This window comes from Bufo gargarizans, chromosome 2 (genome assembly GCF_014858855.1).
Source record: "Bufo gargarizans isolate SCDJY-AF-19 chromosome 2, ASM1485885v1, whole genome shotgun sequence".
In the NCBI taxonomy this organism is placed as follows: Eukaryota; Metazoa; Chordata; class Amphibia; order Anura; family Bufonidae; genus Bufo; species Bufo gargarizans.
The window spans coordinates 308604659-308629112 of NC_058081.1; the positions used below are offsets into that span (position 1 = coordinate 308604659).

Sequence of the window (24454 nt, forward strand, 5' to 3'; positions counted from 1 at the left end):
ACATAAGGCTCAGAAGCGGGGTTTTCTTTAGCCTCTTGGCTATTAGTTTTTCTATGTAATTACCCTGGACCAGAGGTCTATTTTGCTGTATGGTTTTTGTATGGAGCGCACTTCCCACAGATCAGAGAGGACCATAGGGTACACTATACTGTGTAACAGTCTGATATATTGTGTATGAGACTGTCCTATATCTGCCTCCTGAGCATTTGTCCCAGAAGCCATACCTTTTATTAATCATTTAAAAATAACCTCAAACCGGGCTGAGATCTCCAGGATCAAGATAACAAATATATATATATACAATATACCATGTATGCTATTTGACTCAGTATACAAGATACTCCATGGTTACTCACGGTTAGCTGAAATCACACCAAATCCTTTCTCAACAGGTAGGATGGGGATCAATTCAGAGATGTTGTTCAGGAACTTAATGTCCAGGAGTTCGCAGGTGGTTTAAAAATGGTGGAAAAACCACAAGTTATGTGTTAGATGACAACCACCTACAAATTCCCTATATATCCCTTACTTGTCTAAGCCCAGGGGCACCCCTTGAAGGTAGGGGTTCCCTGTCCTCGTACCTAATCTAATATCCCCTATAATTCCCTATCCTGTGGAAAAGGACAAGCTGAGTACATAGACATACATGAAACAACATAAATTCCCAACGTTACGTTTCCCCAGTTGGTATAGATCATAACTGGTTTGTCAGGGGAGAAAAAAGATACTTAAACCAAGAGTCTTACTGTGGAGACTCAGACTATCATTCAGTGCCCCTCAATCGAGACCCTCTAGGAGAAAAAAAAACAGGATGCAGGCTTAGGCTCCTTTCACACCTGCGTTCAGGTGTCCGCTCGTGAGCTCCGTTTGAAGGGGCTCACGAGCGGCCCTGAACGCAGCCGTCTGGCCCTAATGCATTCTCAGTGGAGGCGGATCCACTGAGAATGCATCCGCCTGCCAGCGCTCAGCCTCCGCTCCGCTCAGTGAGCGGACACCTGAAAGCAGCGTTCGGGTGTCCGCCTGGCCGTGCGGAGGCGAGCGGATCCGTTCCGACTTACAATGTAAGCCAATGGGGACGGATCCGCTTGAAGATGACACCATATGGCTCAATCTTCAAGCGGATCCGTCCCCCATTGACTTTCAATGTAAAGTCGGAACGGATCCGCTCAGGCTACTTTCAGACTTAGAAAAATTTTCTAAGTTCTAATGCAGACGGATCCGTTCTGAACGGAGCCACCGTCTGCATTAATATGAGCGGATCCGTTCAGAACGGATCCGATCGAATGCAAGTGTGAAAGTAGCCTTAAAGGGGTTATCCCATCTTAGACAAAGGGGGCATATCGCAAGGATATGCCCCCATTGTCTGATAGGTGCGGGTCCCACCTCTGGGACCCGCACCTACAACGAGAACGGAGCTGGGGAGAGTTGTGGCTGGAGGACCCCGGGTTTCCCAGGGTCTGACCACCACCAGGCGCAGCTCCCCGCCTCTCCCATTGAAGTGAATGGGAGCGCACCGCACATGCGCGGCCAACGCTCCCATTCATTTCGGCGGCTCCATAGAAATGAACGGAGGGCGGCTGCGCATGCGCAGTGCGCCCTCCTCCACTTTCTCTGCTCCGTTCTCCTTATAGGTGCGGGTCCCAGCGGTGGGACCCGCACCTATCAGACAGGATATGCCCCCATTGTCTAAGATGGGATAACCTCTTTAAGATGTCAGGTGTCTCGGATTCAGTGTGATTTCAACTAACCGTGAGTAACCATGGAGTATCTTGTATACTGAGTCAAATAGCATACATGGTATATTATTGTGTGTGTGTATATAATATATATTTATTTATTTATTTATTTGTTATCTTGATCCTGAGATCTCAGCCCGGTTTGAGGTTATTTTTAAATGATTAATAAAAGGTATATTTTAGATTTATGGGAAGGTGTTTTTGTTTACTACTAACGTATACTTCCCTGTTTATTTGCCGTTGAGGCGGTTTTGTGAGTGTAAAATTTACACCAATCAGGCCAGTCTAGGGTGAATGCTGCCGCCGATCAGGCCAGTCTAGGGTGGATGCTGCCGCCAATCAGGCCAGTCTAGGGTGGATGCTGCCGCCAATCAGGCCAGTCTAGGGTGGATGCTGCCGCCAATCAGGCCAGTCTAGGGTGGATGCTGCCGCCAATCAGGCCAGTCTAGGGTGGATGCTGCCGCCAATCAGGCCAGTCTAGGGTGGATGCTGCCGCCAATCAGGCCAGTCTAGGGTGGATGCTGCCGCCAATCAGGCCAGTCTAGGGTGGATGCTGCCGCCAATCAGGCCAGTCTAGGGTGGATGCTGCCGCCAATCAGTCTAGTGTAAATTCAGATTGTGTATTGTAACATCTCATAAAGTGTTATTAATGGAAATAAGATGGTTCTAAATTGTTCTTAAGTGCTACCTAATGTATTATTTGTACGTTTGTTAGTGTAATATGCAAGTTTTTCTAATGCAGCATCATTTCAGTGATGAGATATCCAACACTTCCAGCGTACAGTCAGCCCCCCGGCACACAATGTAATGCCTTTTATCTGTGCATCACTAGTGCATGTCCCCAGTAATGATGCTGCGGGAATTGCTTAATTGAAATTTAGGGGAGAATGGATCAGCGTTAAGTGAATGGTGTAGTAGTTTGCAACTAGGGTTGTACATACTTCAGTAATACATTATAATACTTATAAGTTCTAAGCGTCCTAATTTACTTCACCCACCTTTCCCGACATGGAGAAGAATTGCCACCACAAATTTTGCCCTGATTTTGCAGAGGATGTGGCGCAGGTTTCAGCATATGCCCTGGTAGGAATCCGAAGCATAAATTGAAATGCTGTGTGAATTTAAAGTCTGCAATGCAGGTCAACTTCTACTGTAGATCTTTATCTCAGTGTATGGGAGAGATTTGCTGATACTGTAATACACCTCCGATTTTCTGTACATAATGCTATCCTCAGAATATCTGCCACATGTCTATATTTCACACGCAGCATTTTTACAGCTTTGCTGAAAGCTACTAGTAACATATAAAATTTGCTATTTGTGATTTCTTCACTTTTGGCAGACTTTTTTTTTTTTTTTTTTTTTTTCCAAGATGCAGCATGCTCTAGGTCAGGCATGCTCAACCTGTAGCCCTCCAGCTGTTGCAAAACTGCAACTCCCAGCATGCCCTGCTGTAGGCTGATAGCTGTAAGCTGTCCGGGCATGCTGGGAGTTGTAGTTTTGCAACAGCTGGAGGGCCGCAGGTTGAGCATGCCTGCTCTAGGTATACCTTTTTTCAGAAGTTACCTTTAATGCTTTCTAGAGGACTTGAATAATGACTGAAAAAGAGCACCTAAAAACTATTTGTATAAAATTCATGGTGTTTCTTACAAGCCACCAAACTATGGCCACAGGTCGTCCTACATTTTTTCCAGAAGAGTAAAAATACTCCTCAACAATTTTAAGGAGTATTTTTAGCCGAGGAGGAGTAGGAATTTTGCGGTAATTCACATATATAATGTATAGGCCCACATAACGTTATGAGGCTGATATTTCTGCAGGGAAACCATTGCTAGTCTCCCATGCCGAAATAAATGTAGAGAATTTTACATTTATCCAACATCATACACTAAACATAAGACCACTGCTGCCATACACGGGGCCCGCCTGAACGTAAAGTGATTGTCCATATTTCCTACTGGATTGCAGGGTGGTCGTAACCATGGAAACGAGCTGTGTATAATGTGATGAGAAAAATTGATCCAGTCGGCAAAGGGAGGCAATATGTACAATCACAATACATTAGTAAGTGCCTTGTGTTAACTTTCTCTACATAATAATTGCTGTTTGCTGAAGTGAGGCAACCCCTTACGGGTATATGCACAGTGTAGTTTAAGCAGGTTTTCCACAAGGTTTTTCGCTGCTTTTCCACACCAAATCCAAGCCAAAATCGGCATGTAGTATTTCTGGATTTTGGTGTGGATTTGCCCCAGATCTTACCTTTTACACTGCAAAAGGTGAAATCTGCACTGAAAATCTGCACCTCTGTTTTTTTTTTTTCCACACCATTTATGTGATTTTGTAAATCTCACTGATTTAGCTTGTACTGTTTAGGGCTCATGCACACGACCATATGTTTGATCGAATGCGGACCTATTAATTTCAATGGGGCATCAGCACGTCTGTTCTGCAGCCCTGCAAAAAAGATAGACCATGCCCTATTCTTGTCTGTTTCGCAGATAAGTATGGGACATTTCTGTTGAAGTTAAAAAATGGCAGCATGCATTGCACACGGCCAGGACCCGCGATTTGCAGACCACAAAACAGATAGGGTCGTGTGCATGAGCTCTTACTCTGTGGATATTTGGTCAGAAACTCTTTGTAATCTGTTCCATTTTCATATACCCCAAGGGTAGGGGTTCTGCACACTTCCCTATTTCTCTACATTCTCTACATTCGTGGCTTTTCTCTACCCTCAGACCTCAGTTTTAACAACTGCACAGTTTTTTTTCAATGCATTTTGAATATGCAAAAAAAAAAAAGTGTGATGGAGATCTTAGGGCGTGACCATAGACCTCAGGGACCAGAAGTCACACCACCAGCCCTGTATGTTAGGGCAGCCATGCATGAAGCGTTTTCAGCCTTGGTGGTACGGTGTACTGGACCAGTATTTGCGGTTTTTCTCATGCTTTTTCAGTTTGAGATTCTATTTAAATGGCCAGTGGTCAACATATGTCTTTCTATTCTCCAGACGTAGGAAAATGCTTAGAATTTCTGGGATGTGAGCATGACATTGAAGAAATGTGCACGCGCTTGGGGTGAGTGGTTAGCGAGGCCTCCACAGAAGAGGAATTCAGGATTTGGCTGTACATGACCATATAAGGCAGGGTCCATAGTAAGAGCTGAGGCAGCCTGCGCAGTGTCCCAGCTAGTGATCTGCTCTGTGCAGGCTCTGAGGATGAGTTTTTATAAGAAAAGTGTTCATTTTCCTCATAAATTGAACACATCTTTACGTATGTTATGACCCTGCATAATTTATTTTACCCTAATATATGACTATAAAACGAGAACGTGGAAATACCCTTTTTCACATACACTATTTTCAGCACTTCTAAGAAAATACTATGAATTTTGTTTTTTTTCATAATGTTTTTCAAAGTAGTTTTTGTAATCTTTTTATCTCATCTTTACATTAGAAACATGAGTTTTTCCAGCATTTTTCAAGTCCTATAAAGAAGCCTTCTGACAAAAAATGGCATGTATAAAGCATGCTTTGAAAAAAAGCACTTAAAACTTCAGAAACAACACAAACGCCAAAAGACAAAAATGCTGTATGAGTCAACTTTTCAACAGTTGCTATAGACTTTCGGCCAAAAAACAAAACTAGAAAACAAGAAGGCCGTGAAACACGCCGCTAAGGGCTATGTGTCAGTGCGGCCAGAGCGGACAAATAAATCAGAATCATCAGATCCGAACTTCCCATAACTTCTTTATTCAGCCACCATAACTAATCTGTAAAGCTCCTGCAGCCTTATGTGAGAAGGGCACTTAGCAGCTATATCGCGGTAGCTCCTTTGAAGTATGCAGCAGTATGCAGTGTAATAAACTGCAGTTTTTTTTTATTAACGTGTTAAATTTACAGGATTCTTTTTCATGCCAGATCAAGAACTTTAGGTTACACATTTTGATTAGATGGTTACCAGTTGCCTTAAAGGGGCTCCCCAGTAATAATGACATTTTATCAAGTGCCAGCAGCCTGTACCACTTAGCCAAGGATTCATATTTACTGCTCCCCACCGCTCCAGTCGCTGCCATCTTTTTCTTCTGTGGTAGCATGGGCATGGTCACATGCTCCTCTGCAGCCAATGACACGTTGCTTGTGAGCATGCCCATGCAGCAGCCTCGCAGTCTAGCCCTGTCAGTCAAGGAGGGGGGGGGGGGTGCAGATCACAAGGGGCATTGCAAAACTGGTTCTCCAAGGACTCCAGCCAGTCCCTTAGTGCCCAAACTGTACCATGTTCTCATCAGCGGTCAGACAAGGAGAAGGAAGGAGAGCGTCCCTCCCTTGCCACTGGTATGTGCAGGCCACTGTCGCCAATGAAAATGTGGAGCCTACCCTGGAGGGAAATAATAAATGGTGCACACATGACTGGGGTATGTGATATAGGGTGTCTGCATCTTAGGTATGTGATAAATGGTGCACACATGACTGGGGTATGTGATATAGGGTGTCTGCATCTTAGGTATGTGATAAATGGTGCACACATGACTGGGGTATGTGATATAGGGTGTCTGCATCTTAGGTATGTGATAAATGGTGCATACATGACTGGGATATGTGATATATGGTGACTATGCTTCTGGGCTAGGTGATAAATGGTGCATAGGTGTATACATTGTTCACAAAAAAGGGGGAGGGGACCTAAGACTACTTTCACACTCGCGTTTGGTGAGGATCCTTCATGGATCTGCACAGACTGATCCGTTCAGATAATACAACCGTCTGCGTCCATTCAGAACGGATCCCTTTGTATTATCTTTAACATATCCAAGACGGATCCGTCTTGAACACCATTTAAAAAGTCAATGGGGGACGGATCCGTTTTCTATTGTGACGGATTGTGTCCTAGAAAACGGATTCGTCCCCATTGACTTAGATTGTGTGTCAGAACGGATCTGTTTGGCTCAGTTTCGTCAGACAGACACCAAAACGCTGCAAGCAGAGTTTTGGTGTCCGCCTCCAAAGCGGAATGGAGACTAAACTGAGGCATTCTGAGCGGATCCTTTTCCATTCAGAATGCGTTAGAGCTAGGTGGAGCGCTTAGCAGCGTGTGTGTGAATGCGTCTTGATAGCTACTGACGTAGTGTCAGACAAGTGGGCTGTGCTATGCACGTTTGTGTGTAGGAGCACAGTCGCCTATTCCATTTAATCCGTTTTTGCAGGCAGCTTGCTTACATTAGTCTATCCACACATTGCCCCCTATGTTCAAGCTCTGCAGCTATAGTTGTGGTAAATAGGAGATAGTTGCTGCCAGGGTGAGGGAGATGTGCACTAAGTCGTCAACTCTTTGGGGTGGAAACAAAGTGTTTTAATTTAATGAATTTTAATACACACTTTATACCTGGGTCAAGATAGGTCTAGGCCAGGCATGTCCAAACTGCGGCCCTCCAGCTGTTGCAAAACTACAACTCCCAGCATGCTCTAATAGCTGTAAGCTTTCCAGGCATGCTGGGAGTTGTAGTTTTGGAACAGCTGGAGGGCCGCAGTTTGGACATGCCTGGTCTAGGCCATTCTTGGCATTAATATATAGGTGTATACATGACAGGGATGTGATATATGGTGGCTATGCATCTGTTGCATGTAATTAATAGTGCATACATGATGGGTGTATGTGCATCTCGGGTATGTGATAAATAGTGCTCATATGTCTGGGTTATGTGATAAATGGTGACTATGCATCCGGGGCATGTGATAAATGGTGCATACAAGATTGGATTTCAAAATCCACACCACAGGTCAATTTTCGTGCGTAAACGTTTCAAAGCGTGTACATGAGATTTTGTAGCTGGTACTCCATTACACTGCGGATTTTCAGATAACATTAGTAATCGTGCTTGCTTTCTACAGCTTCTTACGTGCTCTTTCAACTACTATGGCCCAATGTTTGATAGGGGGGATATGGTGCAGAGAGTCTGCAGTGTTTTCGTGCCATTTGTGGTCCTAGAAGCAGGGCTTGCATTTCTGAGCATGCTTCCATTAGACCTCATGTACACTATATTCTGTTCTCCAATTGGTGGTTAAATGACGGGGCTAGTGTGTTCTTGGAAAATGAATCGTACAGAATGAAGGTCACAAGGGGGGTTTTACTTCCTGAAGCAATTCCCAGCGTTGTCATAAGTTGTACGTGTCTGCTGGGATGGTAATGAATGGCCCCAGTGATTCAGAATGGGTATGGCACTGTCCAGAAAATCGGAAGGACTGCTTTTCCTTTAATGATGCTCTGATTACGTTTTTTAATGGGAAGATTTGCAAGGCTGTAATTCCTGAGCCACATCTGCATCCAGAGGAATAGTTAACATGCCCTCGGAGCAGTGGAGAGGGGTTCATTTATTCCCAGTCCTGAGTAAGTGCTTCTATATATAGAAGGTTAATGAGGTACTATGCAATCGGCTGGAGGGTCTGGGAAGTGACTGACTCTGAGCTTTGACTGTCATCATTGCAGATACTACCTGGCTGGAACGGCACAAGCAAGAAATTGTGTGTCAGCTCCTTTTTGGCTGTCAAAGCATTTATATAGTGAGCTGAATCTTCTCCTTCAAGAGAACATATTTATTTAATTGTAGTTTTCTTAATTTGGTTTGAAGGGGGTTTTCCAGGATTACTATGGTTTTTAACAGACATGCTCTTGTAGTTGCTTAAAGAGGACCTTTCACTACAATAAAAAAAAATGTAAACTAAGCATACAGACATGGAGAGCGGCGCCCAGGGATCTCCCTGCACTTACTATTATCCCCGGGTGCCGCTCCGTTCTCCCAGTTAAGGCTGCGGTATCTTCAGATTTTCGGCTCAACTAGGAGGAGCCTGCCGGCGTCTCCTTCTCCCAGGCTGGAGCGCTGGCCAATGGCAGCGCTCAGCTCATAGCCTGAGAGTTTTTTTTTTTCTCTCAGGCTATGAACTGAGCGCTGCGATTGGCCAGCACTCCAGCCTGGGAGAAGGAGACGCCGGCAGGCTCCTCCCAGTTGAGCCGAACATGTGAAGATACGGAAGGGTTGAGCCGAAAATCTAAAGATACCTGAGCCTATGCTGGGAGAAAGGTCTAAGTCATGTACAGGTCCTTCTAAAAAAATTTGCATATTGTGATAAAGTTCATTATTTTCTGTAATGTACTGATAAACATTAGACTTTCAAATATTTTAGATTCATTACACACCAACTGAAGTAGTTCAAGCCTTTTATTGTTTTAATATTGATGATTTTGGCATACAGCTCATGAAAACCCAAAATTCATATCTAAAAAAATTAGCATATTTCATCCGACCAATAAAAGAAAAGTGTTTTTAATACAAAAAAAGTCAACCTTCAAATAATTATGTTCAGTTCTGCACTCAATACTTGGTGGGGAATCCTTTTGCAGAAATGACTGCTTCAATGCGGCGTGGCATGGAGGCAATCAGCCTGTGGCACTGCTGAGGTGTTATGCAGGCCCAGGATGCTTCGATAGCGGCCTTAAGCTCATCCAGAGTGTTGGGTCTTGCGTCTCTCAACTTTCTCTTCCCAATATCCCACAGATTCTCTAGGGGTTCAGGTCAGGAGAGTTGGCAGGCCAATTGAGCACAGTAATACCATGGTCAGTAAACCATTTACCAGTGGTTTTGGCACTGTGAGCAGGTGCCAGGTTGTGCTGAAAAATGAAATCTTCATCTCCATAAAGCTTTTTAGCAGATGGAAGCATGAAGTGCTCCAAAATCTCCTGATAGCTAGCTGAATTCCCCCTGCCCTTGATAAAACACAGTGGACCAACACCAGCAGCTGACATGGCACCCCAGACCATCACTGACTGTGGGTACTTGACACTGGACTTCAGGCATTTTGGCATTTCCCTCTCCCCAGTCTTCCTCCAGACTCTGGCACCTTGATTTCCGAATGACATGCAAAATTTGCTTTCATCCGAAAAAAGTACTTTGGACCACTGAGCAACAGTCCAGTGCTGCTTCTCTGTAGCCCAGGTCAGGCGCTTCTGCTGCTGTTTCTGGTTCAAAAGTGGCTTGACCTGGGGAATGCGGCACCTGTAGCCCATTTCCTGCACACGGTGGCTCTGGATGTTTCTACTCCAGACTCAGTCCACTGCTTCCGCAGGTCCCCCAAGGTCTGGAATCGGTCCTTCTCCACAATCTTTCTCAGGGTCCGGTCACCTCTTCTCGTTGTGCAGCGTTTTCTGCCACGCTTTTTCCTTCCCACAGACTTCCCACTGAGGTGCCTTGATACAGCACTCTGGGAACAGCCTATTCGTTCAGAAATTTCTGTGTGTCTTACCCTCTTGCTTGAGGGTGTCAATGATGGCCTTCTGGACAGCAGTCAGGTCGGCAGTCTTACCCATGATTGCGGTTTTGAGTAATGAACCAGGCTGGGAGTTTTTAAAAGCCTCAGGAATCTTTTGGAGGTGTTTAGAGTTAATTAGTTGACTCAGATGATTAGGTTAATAGCTCGTTTAGAGAACCTTTTCATGATATGCAAATTTTTTTAGATAGGAATTTTGGGTTTTCATGAGCTGTATGCCAAAATCATCAATATTAAAACAATAAAAGGCTTGAACTACTTCAGTTGTGTGTAATGAATCTAAAATATATGAAAGTCTAATGTTTATCAGTACATTACAGAAAATAATGAACTTTATCACAATATGCTAATTTTTTTTAGAAGGACCTGTACATCTTCCTCATCCTTTTCTCTTTCAATTTTGACTCTACTGACCCATTTTCTTCATGTAAACCAATCACTCTGGCTCATTACTTCCTGTCTGTAGCACTTCCTGTTGCTGTGTCCAGCCCAACCCATGATGCACTTCTCCTTTCTCTGCCACAGCTCCAGCACAGCCCAGTTAGTTTATAGCCCCTCCCACCCAGCTAGTTACATAGACACTCCCCTACCACAGTCCCACCCATGGACGTTACATCACAGGAAATAAGAAAAAGCTGCATGGTCATGTGACCGCAGCCCAGAATGGGAGATAGGAGCAATAAAAGTAAAAGAAATATATAACAGAATTACAGCTACTTTTACACATGATAATTTCACAGGCTGTTCATACAAACTGTAAAACCCTCTGTGTGTAGAAGAAAAAAATATTTTTTTTTTCACAGCAGTCAAAATGGCAGCATATCTGTGCAACTGCCTCTTCACTGATTCGCCTGCAGTCAGCACCTTTAATTTGTTAATTGTCGGGTGGGTGATCTCTACCACTCAGTGTCTTTGGACTGTTACCTCAGCCATTGACAATGAATAGTAGAGACCACCCACCTGTGCTGCCAGTTTCAGTTTTTTCAGACTATGACAGGTCCTCTTCAGATGTTCCTTCCTGCCTGTGTTGTCTGTATACTTGTGTGTGTGTTTTATGGTAGGTGACAGAGGAGTATCATAGATTTTGCATGAAGTCTCTATGAAGGGAGTGACAGGGCAGCTGCATACATAGCCTTAAAGGGGTTGTCCGGGTTCATAGCTGAACCCTGACATACCTCTATTTTTACCCGGCAGCCCCCCTGACTCGAGCATCGGAGCAGTTCATCCTCCGATGGTCTCCTTTGCCCTGCGCTAGATCACACAGGGCAAAGGCATTTTTTTGGAGATCTGGTGACGTACCGGGGCTCTCCATGGGGCTGCCAGAAAAGATGGGCAAGATTTAGCGCTGCCCTAGCCAGTAAAACGGCTAGGGCAGCGCTAAAGTCCGCCCATCAGAGCAGGTGACGTCACTGAACACACTGCCAGGTGGAAGTTCCTGCCCGGCAGTGTGTTATGATCAACAAAAAAGCACATTGCAGCCCGATTGAAAATGAATGGGTCCGCACCTGTTCCAAAAATTTGTGTAACGGATGCGTACCCGTTTTGCGAACGTGTGAATGGACCCTTATCTTGAGATGAGTGGCCAATGTGAGTGCTGCCATATTTAAATTGTTTTATGTGGATTGTCTCATGAAGAAAATTAATTTGCCAACAGTTTTCATGCGTTCCTGCCTTAAAACTATGTTCATATGTACAGTGCAGTAGATTACATTTTTTTAAAAAAATTTTAAACTTCATGGTAAGGCTTAATATAGGAAAAAATGCCAGGAAAATATCCCATACCGAGAGAATTCTTCATTTAAAGAAAAAGCCACAGACTCAAAAGGCCAGAGAACCAGCAGAAACAAAAAAGTATTGTTTGTAGTGCATTTTATGTCTCAGCTAACATCTCACCACAGAACCATGCTGTGAAAACACCCTTAGGCTTCTTTCAAAAAACACTTTTTTTTTCTCTGCAGTTTTTTCAAGCTTTTTTTTCCTTTGTGTTTTTTAGACCATTTTTGCAGAGCCAAAAGTTGCCCCACATTTCTTACATCATCTATACAATTAGTAAATGTGGTCCACAGTCTCCTACGAGCTATATCTGGGTGACAACCATCTATAGTCTCCATAAAGTCTGTCTTCACAGAGGTGTCGCACAGCAGTCATTTATTCCCTTTCTCATTCTATAGCTAGTTAGATTTGCCATTCAGCAAGAGTGATGGGAAAACAGTGACAACTGCAGGAGTGGACTGGCAGTAATTCCCCGTTGTCACATTTTGAGAACAGGCACAGATCTAAGGCTGACCATACACTTTAGATAGAGAGCTTTCCCCCTGATACATGGGGGCTTGGATCCTTCTTTATCCAAATGGCAGATGTCACGAGGTTCACAGGCACATTAGATGGTGGGCCAGTCCTAAAATATTTTAAAGGTAATCGGTCACCAGTTTTATGCTGCTGGGTTCTAACTGCTCCAGCACATGCCAATGAGTCCTCGTATTCATGAGCTCACGGCTCTCCTCGCCCACCTTCCTCCAAGTTTTTTCCATATGAATCAGCAGCAGGTGGGCGGGGAACTCCATGAGCTCATGAATATGGGGACTTATTGGCATGTGCTGGATCTGTTCAATACAAAATCTTGGCAAACCTGCTTTATCAATTTAAAGGCAACCTGTCACCTAGAAAACATTCATAAAAAACTGCCAGCAGTACCTTATTGCAGTCTGTAGCATGATTATAAAGTTGTCTGCGTCTTTGCTGTCTAAAAAAAAGACTTTTATTCAGCTGGCCGCCCTATGTAATAAATAGTCTTGAAGTCAAGGGGGCAGAGGCTTTCTCGCCTGAAGTCCAGTGCGCCCTGCCCTCTTTCCAGCCCCTTAACATTTGATTGATGGGATTTCCAATTCTGGACACTCGAACGTAGTCTTGCGCATGCACCATGTCTGTGCACTGTACGCCTTCACTGTGAGAGAGTTTTCAGAGGCTCAATGCTCAGGCACTAGCACACGAGAGCCTGCGCATGCGCAAGACTACGTTCGAGCGTCCGGCAGTATAGGAATTGGAAAACCTATCAATCAACCGCTATGGGGTGGGAAAGGGGATGGGCGCACTTGACTCTAGACGAGAAAGCCACTGCCTCCTTGACTCGAAGATTATTGTTTACGGCCAGTTGAATAAAAGACATAAAAGACACAGACCACTTTATAATCATGCTACAGACTGCAATGAGGTACGGCTGGCGGTTTAAAATGCGTATTCTAGGTGATTGGTTCCCTTTAAGAAAGTGACCCAGCATTTTGCTAAGGAGACCTGTCACTAGTTTATGTTGCCCTTAGGGCACCATAAAACTGGTGACATGTTCCCTTTAATGTATGGCCAGCTTAAAACCACCTGAACAGTCATTGTAGCTTCTTCACGCAAGAGGGCGACGCATTGACCTCTGTTTTCTGATATTAGTTGGAATTGAGCTGTTAGCGACTACGCTCTGTAATAAGCGCTGTTTTCTAACAATCATTTTAACCAGTCTGAAACCGGAAAACTCTACACACATTTAAATATAGCAATTTATTTCTTAATCTACAGGGCAATTTCCTGAAACACTGGGTGTTGGCTGCACGCAGAATTCATTTGTAGCGCCTTGTCACTGGAAGCCAAGTCTTATCTAAAGATCTTCAGTAATAATCTGTCAAAGGCTTCTAAGATGACCTTAAAATAAACCGACTTCTGTTTGGTGCAGTAGTTCACTTTGTATAGCGCCTGCACTGTTTTCCCAGGGCTGTCTGCAGGGAAGACATTCACACATACCCGATCTGGTATGTTCAGTAGATGAGAAGATTTTTCCCTGGTCAATCAAATTTTCTCATGTTTTCTTCTTGATAAAATATGTTATTAAACTACATGATTTTATACTGCAGTGGTAAATTGTTTCCCGTGAAAAAGAAGATCTGAACTGAGCAAAAAGATGGCAGTATGGAGGTGGCTCTGTAGAACGCACGGACTCTGTGCACCGCCATATGGACTCCTTGCACTCTGCTTTTTGTAGGAGGCCTGAGATCTCGTAATCTCCATGGTGAGGGCGGTTTTTTCCAGCCATGTTTTTGAAGCGAATTACTTTTATTATTAGGAACAAAAGGTTAGTAGAGCAACCAATACCTATCAACAAGTATAGGAGTTTTTTTTTTGGAGCCTCCTCTATTTAATAATCATTGAGGCACATTAAGTACATTTTGGTCTCCATGCTGTTCCTTTTCCACACAGCTAGCTAGTTATTTAAAGGGGTTATTCACTTTTGCTAAATTGATGACCTCTCCTCAGTATAAGTCATCAATATCAGATGGTCGGGGGTCTGACATCCGGTACCCCCGCCGATCATCGGGTTGAAGAGAAAGCCATGCTCAGTGCCAGTGCTGCCTTCTCTTTGTTTACCTGCTCGCCTTCGCATTCTTTTCAATGTCCTTCTAGTCAAGTGTATAGAACGGAGCCGTCCTATTGAAGTGAATGGGACGTCGGAGATGTAATTACACCTGCTCACTGCTGCTACTGCGAAGGCGAGCAGGTAACAGAGAAGAGAAGGCAGCAATCGTACATGCACTGCCTTATCTTCAACCAGCTGTTCAGCGAAGGTCCCCCTCGCTGCTATCTTTATAACTTATCCTTACAATAGGCCTTCAGTATCCTAGCACTGCACAACCTCTAAATTTCGGTATGAATCATCCACTTTTGCAGAGCCAAATACTATTTTGGCCTGCATTTGGCATATACTACACTGGGAAATGCCAAATGTATCCCTAGGACTCCATTCACTTGATGGAGGCCAAAAGAGTGTCCCTTTGCTCTGTCGGCCCGGTATACCTTTTTTCTGTGCTATAGAATGGTGTAATAGACTACACTATTCCATGCAAAGGTATAGATGGTAAAAATGTATCCTGAGCTGCATACTTGGGAAGTAATTATAATTTTAGAGCGATCCCAATACGAAAGCTAAGCCAGTTCTGAGGAAATATATTTATAGGTAGCCTCATCCAGCTTTTTTTTTTCACAAGAGCTGTACTCATACAATGCTTTTCTGTGTCATTTTGTACATGAACCGTAAGAGATTTTGATAGGCTTGGAAGCGTTTTAATAAATGTCATTGACATACAGGGTGGATCTGAGGAAGGGCTGAAAAAAGGAATGTGTAGTGTAATGAATAGGATGATAAAAGAATAAAACCTGATGCCACTGGTTTCTATAACATAGACTGATGTACATCGACCTTCTGGTATTGTTCTGCATGTATCTGAGTGCCTGTGCGCAGCGTTTGCCTGCTCATTTAGTGAAGTTTTTCATCAGCTGTACCACAAGCGGTAAATTCCAGTTAAAAGCATCATATATTACCACGATCTAACACTGTGACCTTGTACTAAATTCACTCACTGTATTTTATTACGGTATATTGGTTTTTATTTTATCTTCTGATGATTTGAATAAAATGTTTCATTTATTGGGGTAACACTTTATGATCTTAAAGGGCTTCTGTCACCCCCCCTTCCCCCCCAAAACAGCCATTTTCAGTAATGGACTTAATATAATTGCTAATGTACGCAGAGTCCATATATACCCCTCTTACCTCTGGCTGTGCTTTAAATTCTTTAAAACTTGTACTTTTGTGATATGCAAATTTCTTCACTACCAGCAAGTTGGGAGGTTACTTTCTGGTAGCCGCCGCATCCTCGTTCTAAAAAAAACGCCCCCTCCTCCACTTGATTGGCTCCCATGCACACGATCAATGCCGCTCCGGGACATATGGCCCACTCACGGACCGTATATCTCGGAGGGCATACGGTCGTGTGCAAGGGCTCTAATTCAGTAGTTATAATAAATTTTTACCGGAATTTCATGCAATTATAAAAGTATTCAGATCCAAGTACTGTTTTAAAAACTGTATAATATTTTGTGCATACGTAGGTACTTCTCTTTTGCAAACTGGGTTGGTCATGGGTGCCCCCAATCAGACTTTATGGCATATCTGTTCAATAAAACCCCATTTACAAGATTTTTAGCGAATTGTACTTCTGAATGTGGCCTTGTATAAAATACACAATTTTTCAGATCTTTCAAATTTCTATTTCTGAATCGACAAACATTGTCCAACTAAGCAGAGTCATCTTAAAGCCTGAGAAATGCTACTATAGTATATGTTTGTGTCGCCATATTTGTGAGCATCATACTTTTTTTTTTTTTTTTTTTTTCATCAATGGTACTGTGTGTGAAGGTTTATTTTTTGCAGGATGATTTGATATTTTTATCTTTACTGTTTTAGGGTACACATGACTTATGATGTTTGTTCAGCTTTATTTGGGAGGTACAATAAACATTTTTATGGCATTCACCTTAAGGGTTACCTAATATAATTTAATAGTTCAGGATGGATGCGGCACTTTTTTTTTTTTTTTTTTTGACTTAAAGCATTTTATTGTAGGAAACCTTCTTTGTTCCTTTAAGCTTCTTATGATTTTTTTTATGTCGGGTGTAGTTAAAAGAACTTATTGTAGGGTAATTCTAGAATTGCTTTAAGCTGTAGGATACCGGTGAGCTACTTACTATAGTATTTATATGAACCCTTCCAGGTTTCTTAGTCTATGTACACCTTTTGGAGGCAATTTTTTTTAATTACTGCATTTTATTCATTTTTTGATAAAAATCATAGTTTCTATTGGCTTTTATTAAAAATATTGAGCCTTTCTGTCACAAAGGGTTAAAAAAAAAATTCTGTGTGATTTGGTACTTTCACTTTGTGATCTAATATACCTCATCTCTAAACTACTAATAGGTCATAAACACCTATTTAAGCCACATTCTTATCAGCAAGATAAGAACTGAGCTATGAGTGTTTATAATGTCAGAGAGCAGAGATGAGGAGCCCTTCGACTCCCCAAATGACGGAAAAGAGGAAATCAGAAGCTGCTAATAGAGTATCTCAGCTCTGTACTGAAAACAGACTTTATATTTTTAGACCAATTAAAAAATTATTTTAGCTCAAAATGAGTACAATGCAATAGTAAGAAAAAAGCTGCCCCCAATGGTGTACATAGCCTTTAAAGCATTTAAAGAGAACCTTTCACTAAAATAAAAAATCTAAACTAAGCATACAGACATGGAAAGTGGCACCCAGGGATCTCCCTGCACTTACTATTATCCCTGGGCGCTGCTCCGTTTTCCCGGTATAGGCTCCCAGTATCTTCAGATTTTCGGCTCAACTGGGAGGAGCCTGCCAGCGTCTCCTTCTCCCAGGAGGAAAAAAAAACCTCTCAGGCTATGAGCTGAGCGCTGCGATTGGCCAGCGCTACAGCCTGGAAAAAGACGACGCTGGCAGGCTCCTCCCAGTTGAGCCGAAAATCTGAAGATACCGGAGCCTATACCGGGAGAACGGAGCGGCGCCCAGGGATAATAGTAAGTGCAGGGAGAACCCTGGGCGCCGCTCTCCCATGTCTGTATGCTTAGTTTAGATTTTTTATTGTAATGAAAGGTCCTCCTTACCGACAACCTGCACCCACAACAATTCGCCCGTAGCACTGGAAGTGGACAGCTTGGTCTACGTTTTAGTTGAATGACCTGGTCACTGCAGCATTTCTCCCAATGAAGATAGTGGGATCAGTGCTGCAGTGTTGAGCTCATTCCATTAGAAAGTAGGAGTTGTCTGTTTCCAGTGCCGGAGCTATTGACGAACAGCCATTCAACGGAGTGTTGGATCCCCTTTCAATCAGCTAGTGATGGCCTATCCTGAGGATACGCCATCACTTCTAAGATTGACAACCCCTTTAATTCTAAGAGTGATTCTAAACAGACTGTCTTGTCTTGTTGCATGTGCTCGTACTGAAAAAAAAATCCTTGGAGACACTTTAAAGATTGTATTAGGGAACTGGTTTATTAACAGTGACCTAATATAGTAACAGAATCAATCACTTTACATCAGGGTGGATTTGATTTAAATCAAACTGATTTAGTCAGTAAGGCTTGATTTAAATCATAGTTTTCTACTTAAAGACTAATTCTTGCTGGTATAACTTATAACAGTGGTGGCGAACCTATGGCACTGGTGCCAGAGGCGGCACTCAGGGCCCTGTCTGTGAGCACCCGCACCCTGGAAAAAGTCTAAGGCATACCAATATGCCTTAGACTTTACCCGCCATTCATAAGTGCAGGGCGCACTATGTACAGCACAAGCAGCGCACTAAATGTAGGCAGGTTAATTATAGCCAAATGATAAAGTACATAGAAGATGTTCTATATTGGACTGTAGTATTCAGGGTAAATTGCTGTGTTGGCACTGGGTTTTTGGTTGAAGTTTGGCACTCGGTCTCTAAAAGGTTCACCTTTACTGACTTATAATACGCAAGTAGATGAAGATTTTGAGAATAACAACTTTTCATATTAGTTTGATTAGGTTGATTCTGTATTCATAGGTTTGTAGAAGTTAGGATTAAGGTCTTTTTCTCAACTCTGTTCATGTTATAACATTTTTGCTGTGAAGAAGAGGCATGTGATCTCTGCTGAGTCAAATTCAGTTTTGAGAACTGCAAAAGTAAACCAAGCATCTGTGATAATATCTTGTAGGCAGAGAAACTGCCCAATCTTACAAAAACCTCTGGAAGAGCATGACATTGTGAATGGATTAATGGAATTTATTTACCCCAAAAAATTAAACATATACAGCCTTATTCTACATAATTAAAAAAACTAATCTTTATTTCACGATGGAATAACCTTTGGATGGTAATATATTTTCCGCAAAAAGCATTTTAAATTAAAAAATATTTATTTTTCTTTCCTTTTTGAAGAGTTACAGAATTGAAACTTATTTAATATGGTGTTTTTTTTTTTTTTTGTTTTTTTTTTAGCTGTGGAGTTAAGTCAAAGCCTGCATCATGCGTGAATACAAGCTAGTTGTCCTGGGCTCAGGTGGTGTCGGGAAGTCAGCGCTGGTAAGTAGTTTTTCTTTCTTTCTGTGTATGATCTGATCTTGCTGTTATCAGGGTTTTCCAAGGCTACCATATTGAAATGCTATCTTTATATTGTGGGGATCGGACTCCCAGCACCCTTGTGGATCGTCTGACTGAAAGGGCTACCATAAAAAGTACAGTGGTGGTCGATTTACGTATTCTAATGATATAATATTTTGGAATTTGTAGCAGCTAGTGAATAGCCTGAACTGTTTCCAATGTACAGTGATGTCACTGGCCTAGGAAGAGACTGGAGTCCTGGGTGTTGCACCCCTGGAGATCCGATACTGATGACTTTTCCTGAGGATAAGTCCTAAATATCTTTTCCTGGATAACCCCTTTACCCACTTGTTTTCCCATGAAATAACTTTTCTTCGAACTCTGGAAATGAATGACTAAGGCTACTTTCACACTTGTGTTTTCGGCGGATCCGTCACGGATCTGCCAAAACGGATCCGTTACAATAATACAACCGCATGCATCCGTCATGAACAGATCAGTTTGTATTATCTGTAACATAGCCAAGACGGATCCGTCATGAACTCCTATTGAAAGTCAATAAGAGACAGATCCATTTTCTATTGTGTCAGAGAAAAAGGATCCATCCCCATTGACTTACATTATATGCCAGGACGGATCCGTTTGGCTTGGTTTCATAAAGCGGGCAGCAAAACGCTGCAGGCAGTGTTTTGGTGTCAGCCTCTAGCACAGAATGGAGACTGATCAGAGGCAAAGATGCATTCTGAGCGGATCCTTTTCCATTCAGAACGCATACTGATCCGTTTTGGACCGCTTGTGAGAGCCCTGAACGGATCTCACAAACGGAAAGCCAAAAAACGCGAGTGTGAAAGTAGACTTAAAAGGGTTGTCTGACTCCCCAACAAATAATCTAAGACCAGGAAGTGTGAGAGGGAGAGAGAGCCACTCGCCTGTTCAAACACGCTCCGAGGCTGAGTGGTCACTTGCAGCTCAGGGACATGTCAACCCTGATGCTAGTGAATGGCTGCCATGGTCCATATGACCATTATTTATAGATGTAGCAATTTCAGTGGGTTAACGCATTATCCCAGCAGTGTAAGTCTATACCAACTTTAAAAGGGTTCTACACCTTTTGATTACTGATAATCTATCCTTTGGCGGGACCCCCGCCAATCAGCTGTTTGAGAAGATAGCACCACAGACTTCTCACTGTTTCCCGCATGCCCAGTGATGTCACTACTATTATCACTTGGCTGGGCACGACTCAACCCTGTTCACTTAAATAGGGGCTGAGCTGCACCCAGGCCTGTCATCATAGTCGCCATTTTCCTGCGGGAAATGGCTAGAAGGCTGTAGCGCTACTGTGTGCGCCACTGCCTTCTCAAATAGCTGATTGGCTGGAATCCTGGGCGTTGGACCCCTGCCAATCAGATGTTGATCAGTAATCAAAAGGTACAGACCCCCTTTAAGCTTTAAAAGCTTGTGTTAATGCGCCAGGAATTGCTTAAAAACCTGCTAAATCTGTACTGAAACAGACAGGTCTGGAGTGCTGACAGGTCCTTTTTGAAGGTTTTCTTCTTAGTCATAGATTGAAATAATAAAACCCTCTACCTGCTGCGCCATAAGGAGGAGCTTACTGCTTATGATTTACGTATTGAAATCAATAATAAAACTGTCAGCAAACATGTCATGAACGTTGGTCCAGGAGCACCACACTCATCACTGTGATCGTCGGGCAGAAGTATTTGGAGGGATGACAGATTCCAATGTAAGCTAAAAAAAAAAATCTGAGCTTTCAGCTAAACGCACTGCCCCACTGTTCTAATTATCGGTGGGGGGGCTTCATGCTCTGGGGGACCCCACTGATCAAATCTTAGCTGTTTGTGAAACAGTTCATCATTTAAAAAAAGTATGATATGGTAACGGATCTCTGAAAAGCATAGATTGTAAAAAGGGTTGACTGCAGTTTGAACTTTTACTTACTAGATTTACATTTTTATTCTATGTACTGATTTTGCTTTTATCCGCTTAGCAAAACGGCTCAAATTGAGCAGCTAAACTAGGACAGGAGTATAAAAAAAAAGAGAAAGTGCTGAAACCTTTTGTGAAACCGATAGAGAATAGTATTATAATGGTGACGTTTAGAGAGAATGGTGTCATTTGTTTACTGTAGGCAGTTCTTTCCTGTGTCAGATGTCTCTTGTCTGTTTGTTCTGGCACTGAGCTGAATGCTGACGGGAGTGGCTGTTACTACTGCTAAGGGATGGGAAAGTTGAGCTAACTGGCTTTTTGGTCAACTGTAAATCTATCTTCTAAAACTGAATGTTATTTCATACTTACAAGTATTGCCACTTCCACTGAAATGTAACATTTGGTTTATATTTCAGATTCTGTTTTGCTTTCTTCTGACCTGAAATTAGCTTTCTTTGAATTCGATTTAATGTGGAAGAATGTGATGCTGCTTATATGTATCCTAAGGGTACTTTCACACTAGCGTTTTTCTTTTCCGGCACGGAGTTCCGTCCTAGGGGCTCAATACCGGAAAAAAACCTGCTCATTTTTATCCTAATGCATTCTAAATGGAGAGCATTCCGTTCAATATGCACCAGTTCAGTCCCTCTTACGTATTTTGGCCGCAGCATGCTGTATTTTTCTCTCCGGCCAAAAATCCTAAACACTTGCCAGAATGCCGGCATTAATTTCCATTGAAATGTATTAAAATTTGCCACATTGACGGATCCGTTCTTCCGGTCCGCGCATGCGCAGACATTTTTAAAATAAATACCGGATCAGTTTTTCTGGATGACACCGGAGAGACTGATCCGGTATTTTAATGCATTTGTCAGACGGATCCGGATCCGTCTGACAAATGCCACCCGTGTGCGTCGGAACTGCCTGACGGAATCCTCTGCCGCAAGTGGGAAAGTACCCTTACACTATTAAATTGTAATGACTGTGGACAACTTTGACATGGGCAAAAATAATTTTTACATGTTAGTGGTTACTTTGCGTTAAAGTTTTACTAAGGCTCCTTTCACATCTGCGTTTTCTTTTGAAATAAATCTTTTTATTTGTTACTTAAATAATGCAAACACTTATTAATACAAGACATCATCAGACAATCAGATCCTTGAGTATACAGAATATACAATGAGAAAGGAACGGGTAATTCAGCAAATTTCATTAGCTCAAGTAGACAGCATCCATCATGTAGGTGTAAGAGATCAATTTTGGGGGCTACCATACATAATCTAAAACCAGTTTACTTCTGCGTTTTCAATTCTGCTATTGAGATCCGTCAGGAGATCTCAATATCAGAAGAAAACGCTTCAGTTTTGTCCCCATTCATTGTCCATAGGGACAAAACTGAATGTAGCGGAATGCACCAAAATGCATTCTGTTCCGTTTGGTTGCGTCCCCATCGCGTACAGAAAAAACAGATCCATCCTGACACACAATGTAAGTTAATGGGGACGGATCCGTTTTCTCTGACGCAATAGAAAACAGATCCGTCCCCCATTGACTTTCAATGGTGGTCATGACTGATCCGTCATGGCTATAGAAGGTATAATACAACCAGATCCGTTCATGACGGACGCATGCGGTTGTATTATAGTAACAAAAGTGTTTTTTGCAGATCCATGACGGATCCGCAAAAACGCTAATGTGAAAGTAGCCTTAGCTTTAGGATGCAGTCTTTAATTCCTCATTTATGTTCAGACTCCTTGATACGTAGTTAGCAACTTACTCCTAGTCTACTTGTGGTCATGTCCCTCTCAGCAATACATGTTGGATGTGTGATGTGTGTGTCCAGGATGCTGCTGCCTTCACTAACACTCATATACTAGCACACCTTCATCCTTGTACTGCTGTCTTCTTCTGCCTCTCAACTGTGCTTACCCTGCTACTGATGCTGCCTTGACTCTTTGCTTCCTCTTTCCCAAACACCTCCCTATATCTGACCATCCTAGGTCACTGTGTGACAGGGAAGTAGTTTTCTTTTAGCTGCACCTTAGTTTTTATATTGTATGTATTGATGCTTTAATTTCACTAGATGCTTCAGCGTTGGGACCCTGCCAAATGTTTCTCTGTATCTCAGCTTCCTGTTTCTGACTATAACATGGAGGAAAAGGAGTAGTATATGGAGATTAAAGGAAGTTTATCACCTACTCTACACATTTTATGCTACCCGCAATGCACTGTAGTATACTGTGCCAACAAACCTTTATATTGGCCTCAGTTTCTACTCCTCATGCACAGAGCACAACAGTAATGCCAAGTGAGAGGGGAGGAACACTCCTGAGGTTTAGGTTTAGGCACCTGATTAGGTGCCTGATTTGCATCGTTTAAAGCACCTGGCCGCAACATAATTGAAAATGCCTATTCTTTTCTGCGGAGCCGTGGTACGCAATAACGGATGTAGACAGCGCACGGTGTGCTGTCTGCATCTTTTGAGGGCCCATAGAAATGAATAGATCCACAGACCTTCCGCAAAATTGTGGAATGGGTGCAGATTCGTTCATACGGCCGTGTGAGCCCTTAATGAGGTGGTTGCCAAGTTTCGAAATGCGTAAGTGGATTCTGGGAGTTGTGCACATTATGGTTTTAATAGACTTCGAATAAAGACTCTAGTTTTATTTGACCTATGAGTTCTGGATGACCTATCCTCTGGATAGGTAAACAGTATCTGATTAGTGAGGGTCCGACACCCAAGACCCCTTGCTGATCAACAGTTTGAAAAGGCACCTGTTCTCACACGGCCTAGGTGCAGTTCAGTCTCATTCAAATGAATGGGGCTGAGCTGTGATAACAAGCACAGCCTCTGTACAATGTATGGTGCTTTGCTTGGCAAGCAGCGAGAAAGCCGCAGCACACACAGGAGCGCCAGTGCCTTCTCAAACAGCTGTTCAGTGTGATTCGGGTGACGGACCCCCACCGATCAGATACTGATGACCTATCCAGAGGATAGGTCCTCAGTTAAAAAGTCTTGTAAAACCCCTTTTAATGCTGGAAGACAATGCCCGATAAGAGTCATAGTTTGCCAAAGAGCCAGGCTTACTCCCTGGATTTCCTTCTCTCCCTACCTACCATCTGTGGCTCCGTTCCCATCAGCATTATGAAATGTAGCAGAGGAACATCCTGCCGGAGTTTACCATATCTGGCATAGCCGGAACAGCCTGCCAGATTTCATAACGCTGAATATAGCCTCATGATTGGCAGTTCTCTACTTGGTTGTTCCCCTAGGACAGTGATGGTGAACCTTTTACAGACAGTGTCCAAACTGCAGCCCAAAACCCACTGATTTATCGCAAAGTGCCAACACAGCAATTTAACCTGAATACTGCAGTTCAATATAGTATATCTTCCATGTACTTTATCATTTAGCTATAATGGCCTGCCTACATTCAGTGTCCTGCCTATTCTGTTCATAGCGTGCCCTGCGCTGATGAATGGCAGGA

At 42.9% G+C, this 24454-nt stretch overlaps 1 protein-coding gene across 2 annotated transcripts in view; it reads left to right on the top strand.

The window, feature by feature from the left end:
* RAP1B (RAP1B, member of RAS oncogene family) overlaps positions 1 to 24454 on the top strand; it is a 68348-nt gene that overhangs the window by 12642 nt on the left and 31252 nt on the right. For both annotated transcript variants that reach the window (XM_044280456.1, XM_044280455.1), the window contains one exon: positions 18915 to 18998. In XM_044280456.1, the coding sequence (XP_044136391.1) occupies positions 18942 to 18998 (57 nt within the window). In that variant the 5' untranslated portion in view covers positions 18915 to 18941. The remainder of the gene's footprint in view (positions 1 to 18914; positions 18999 to 24454) is intronic.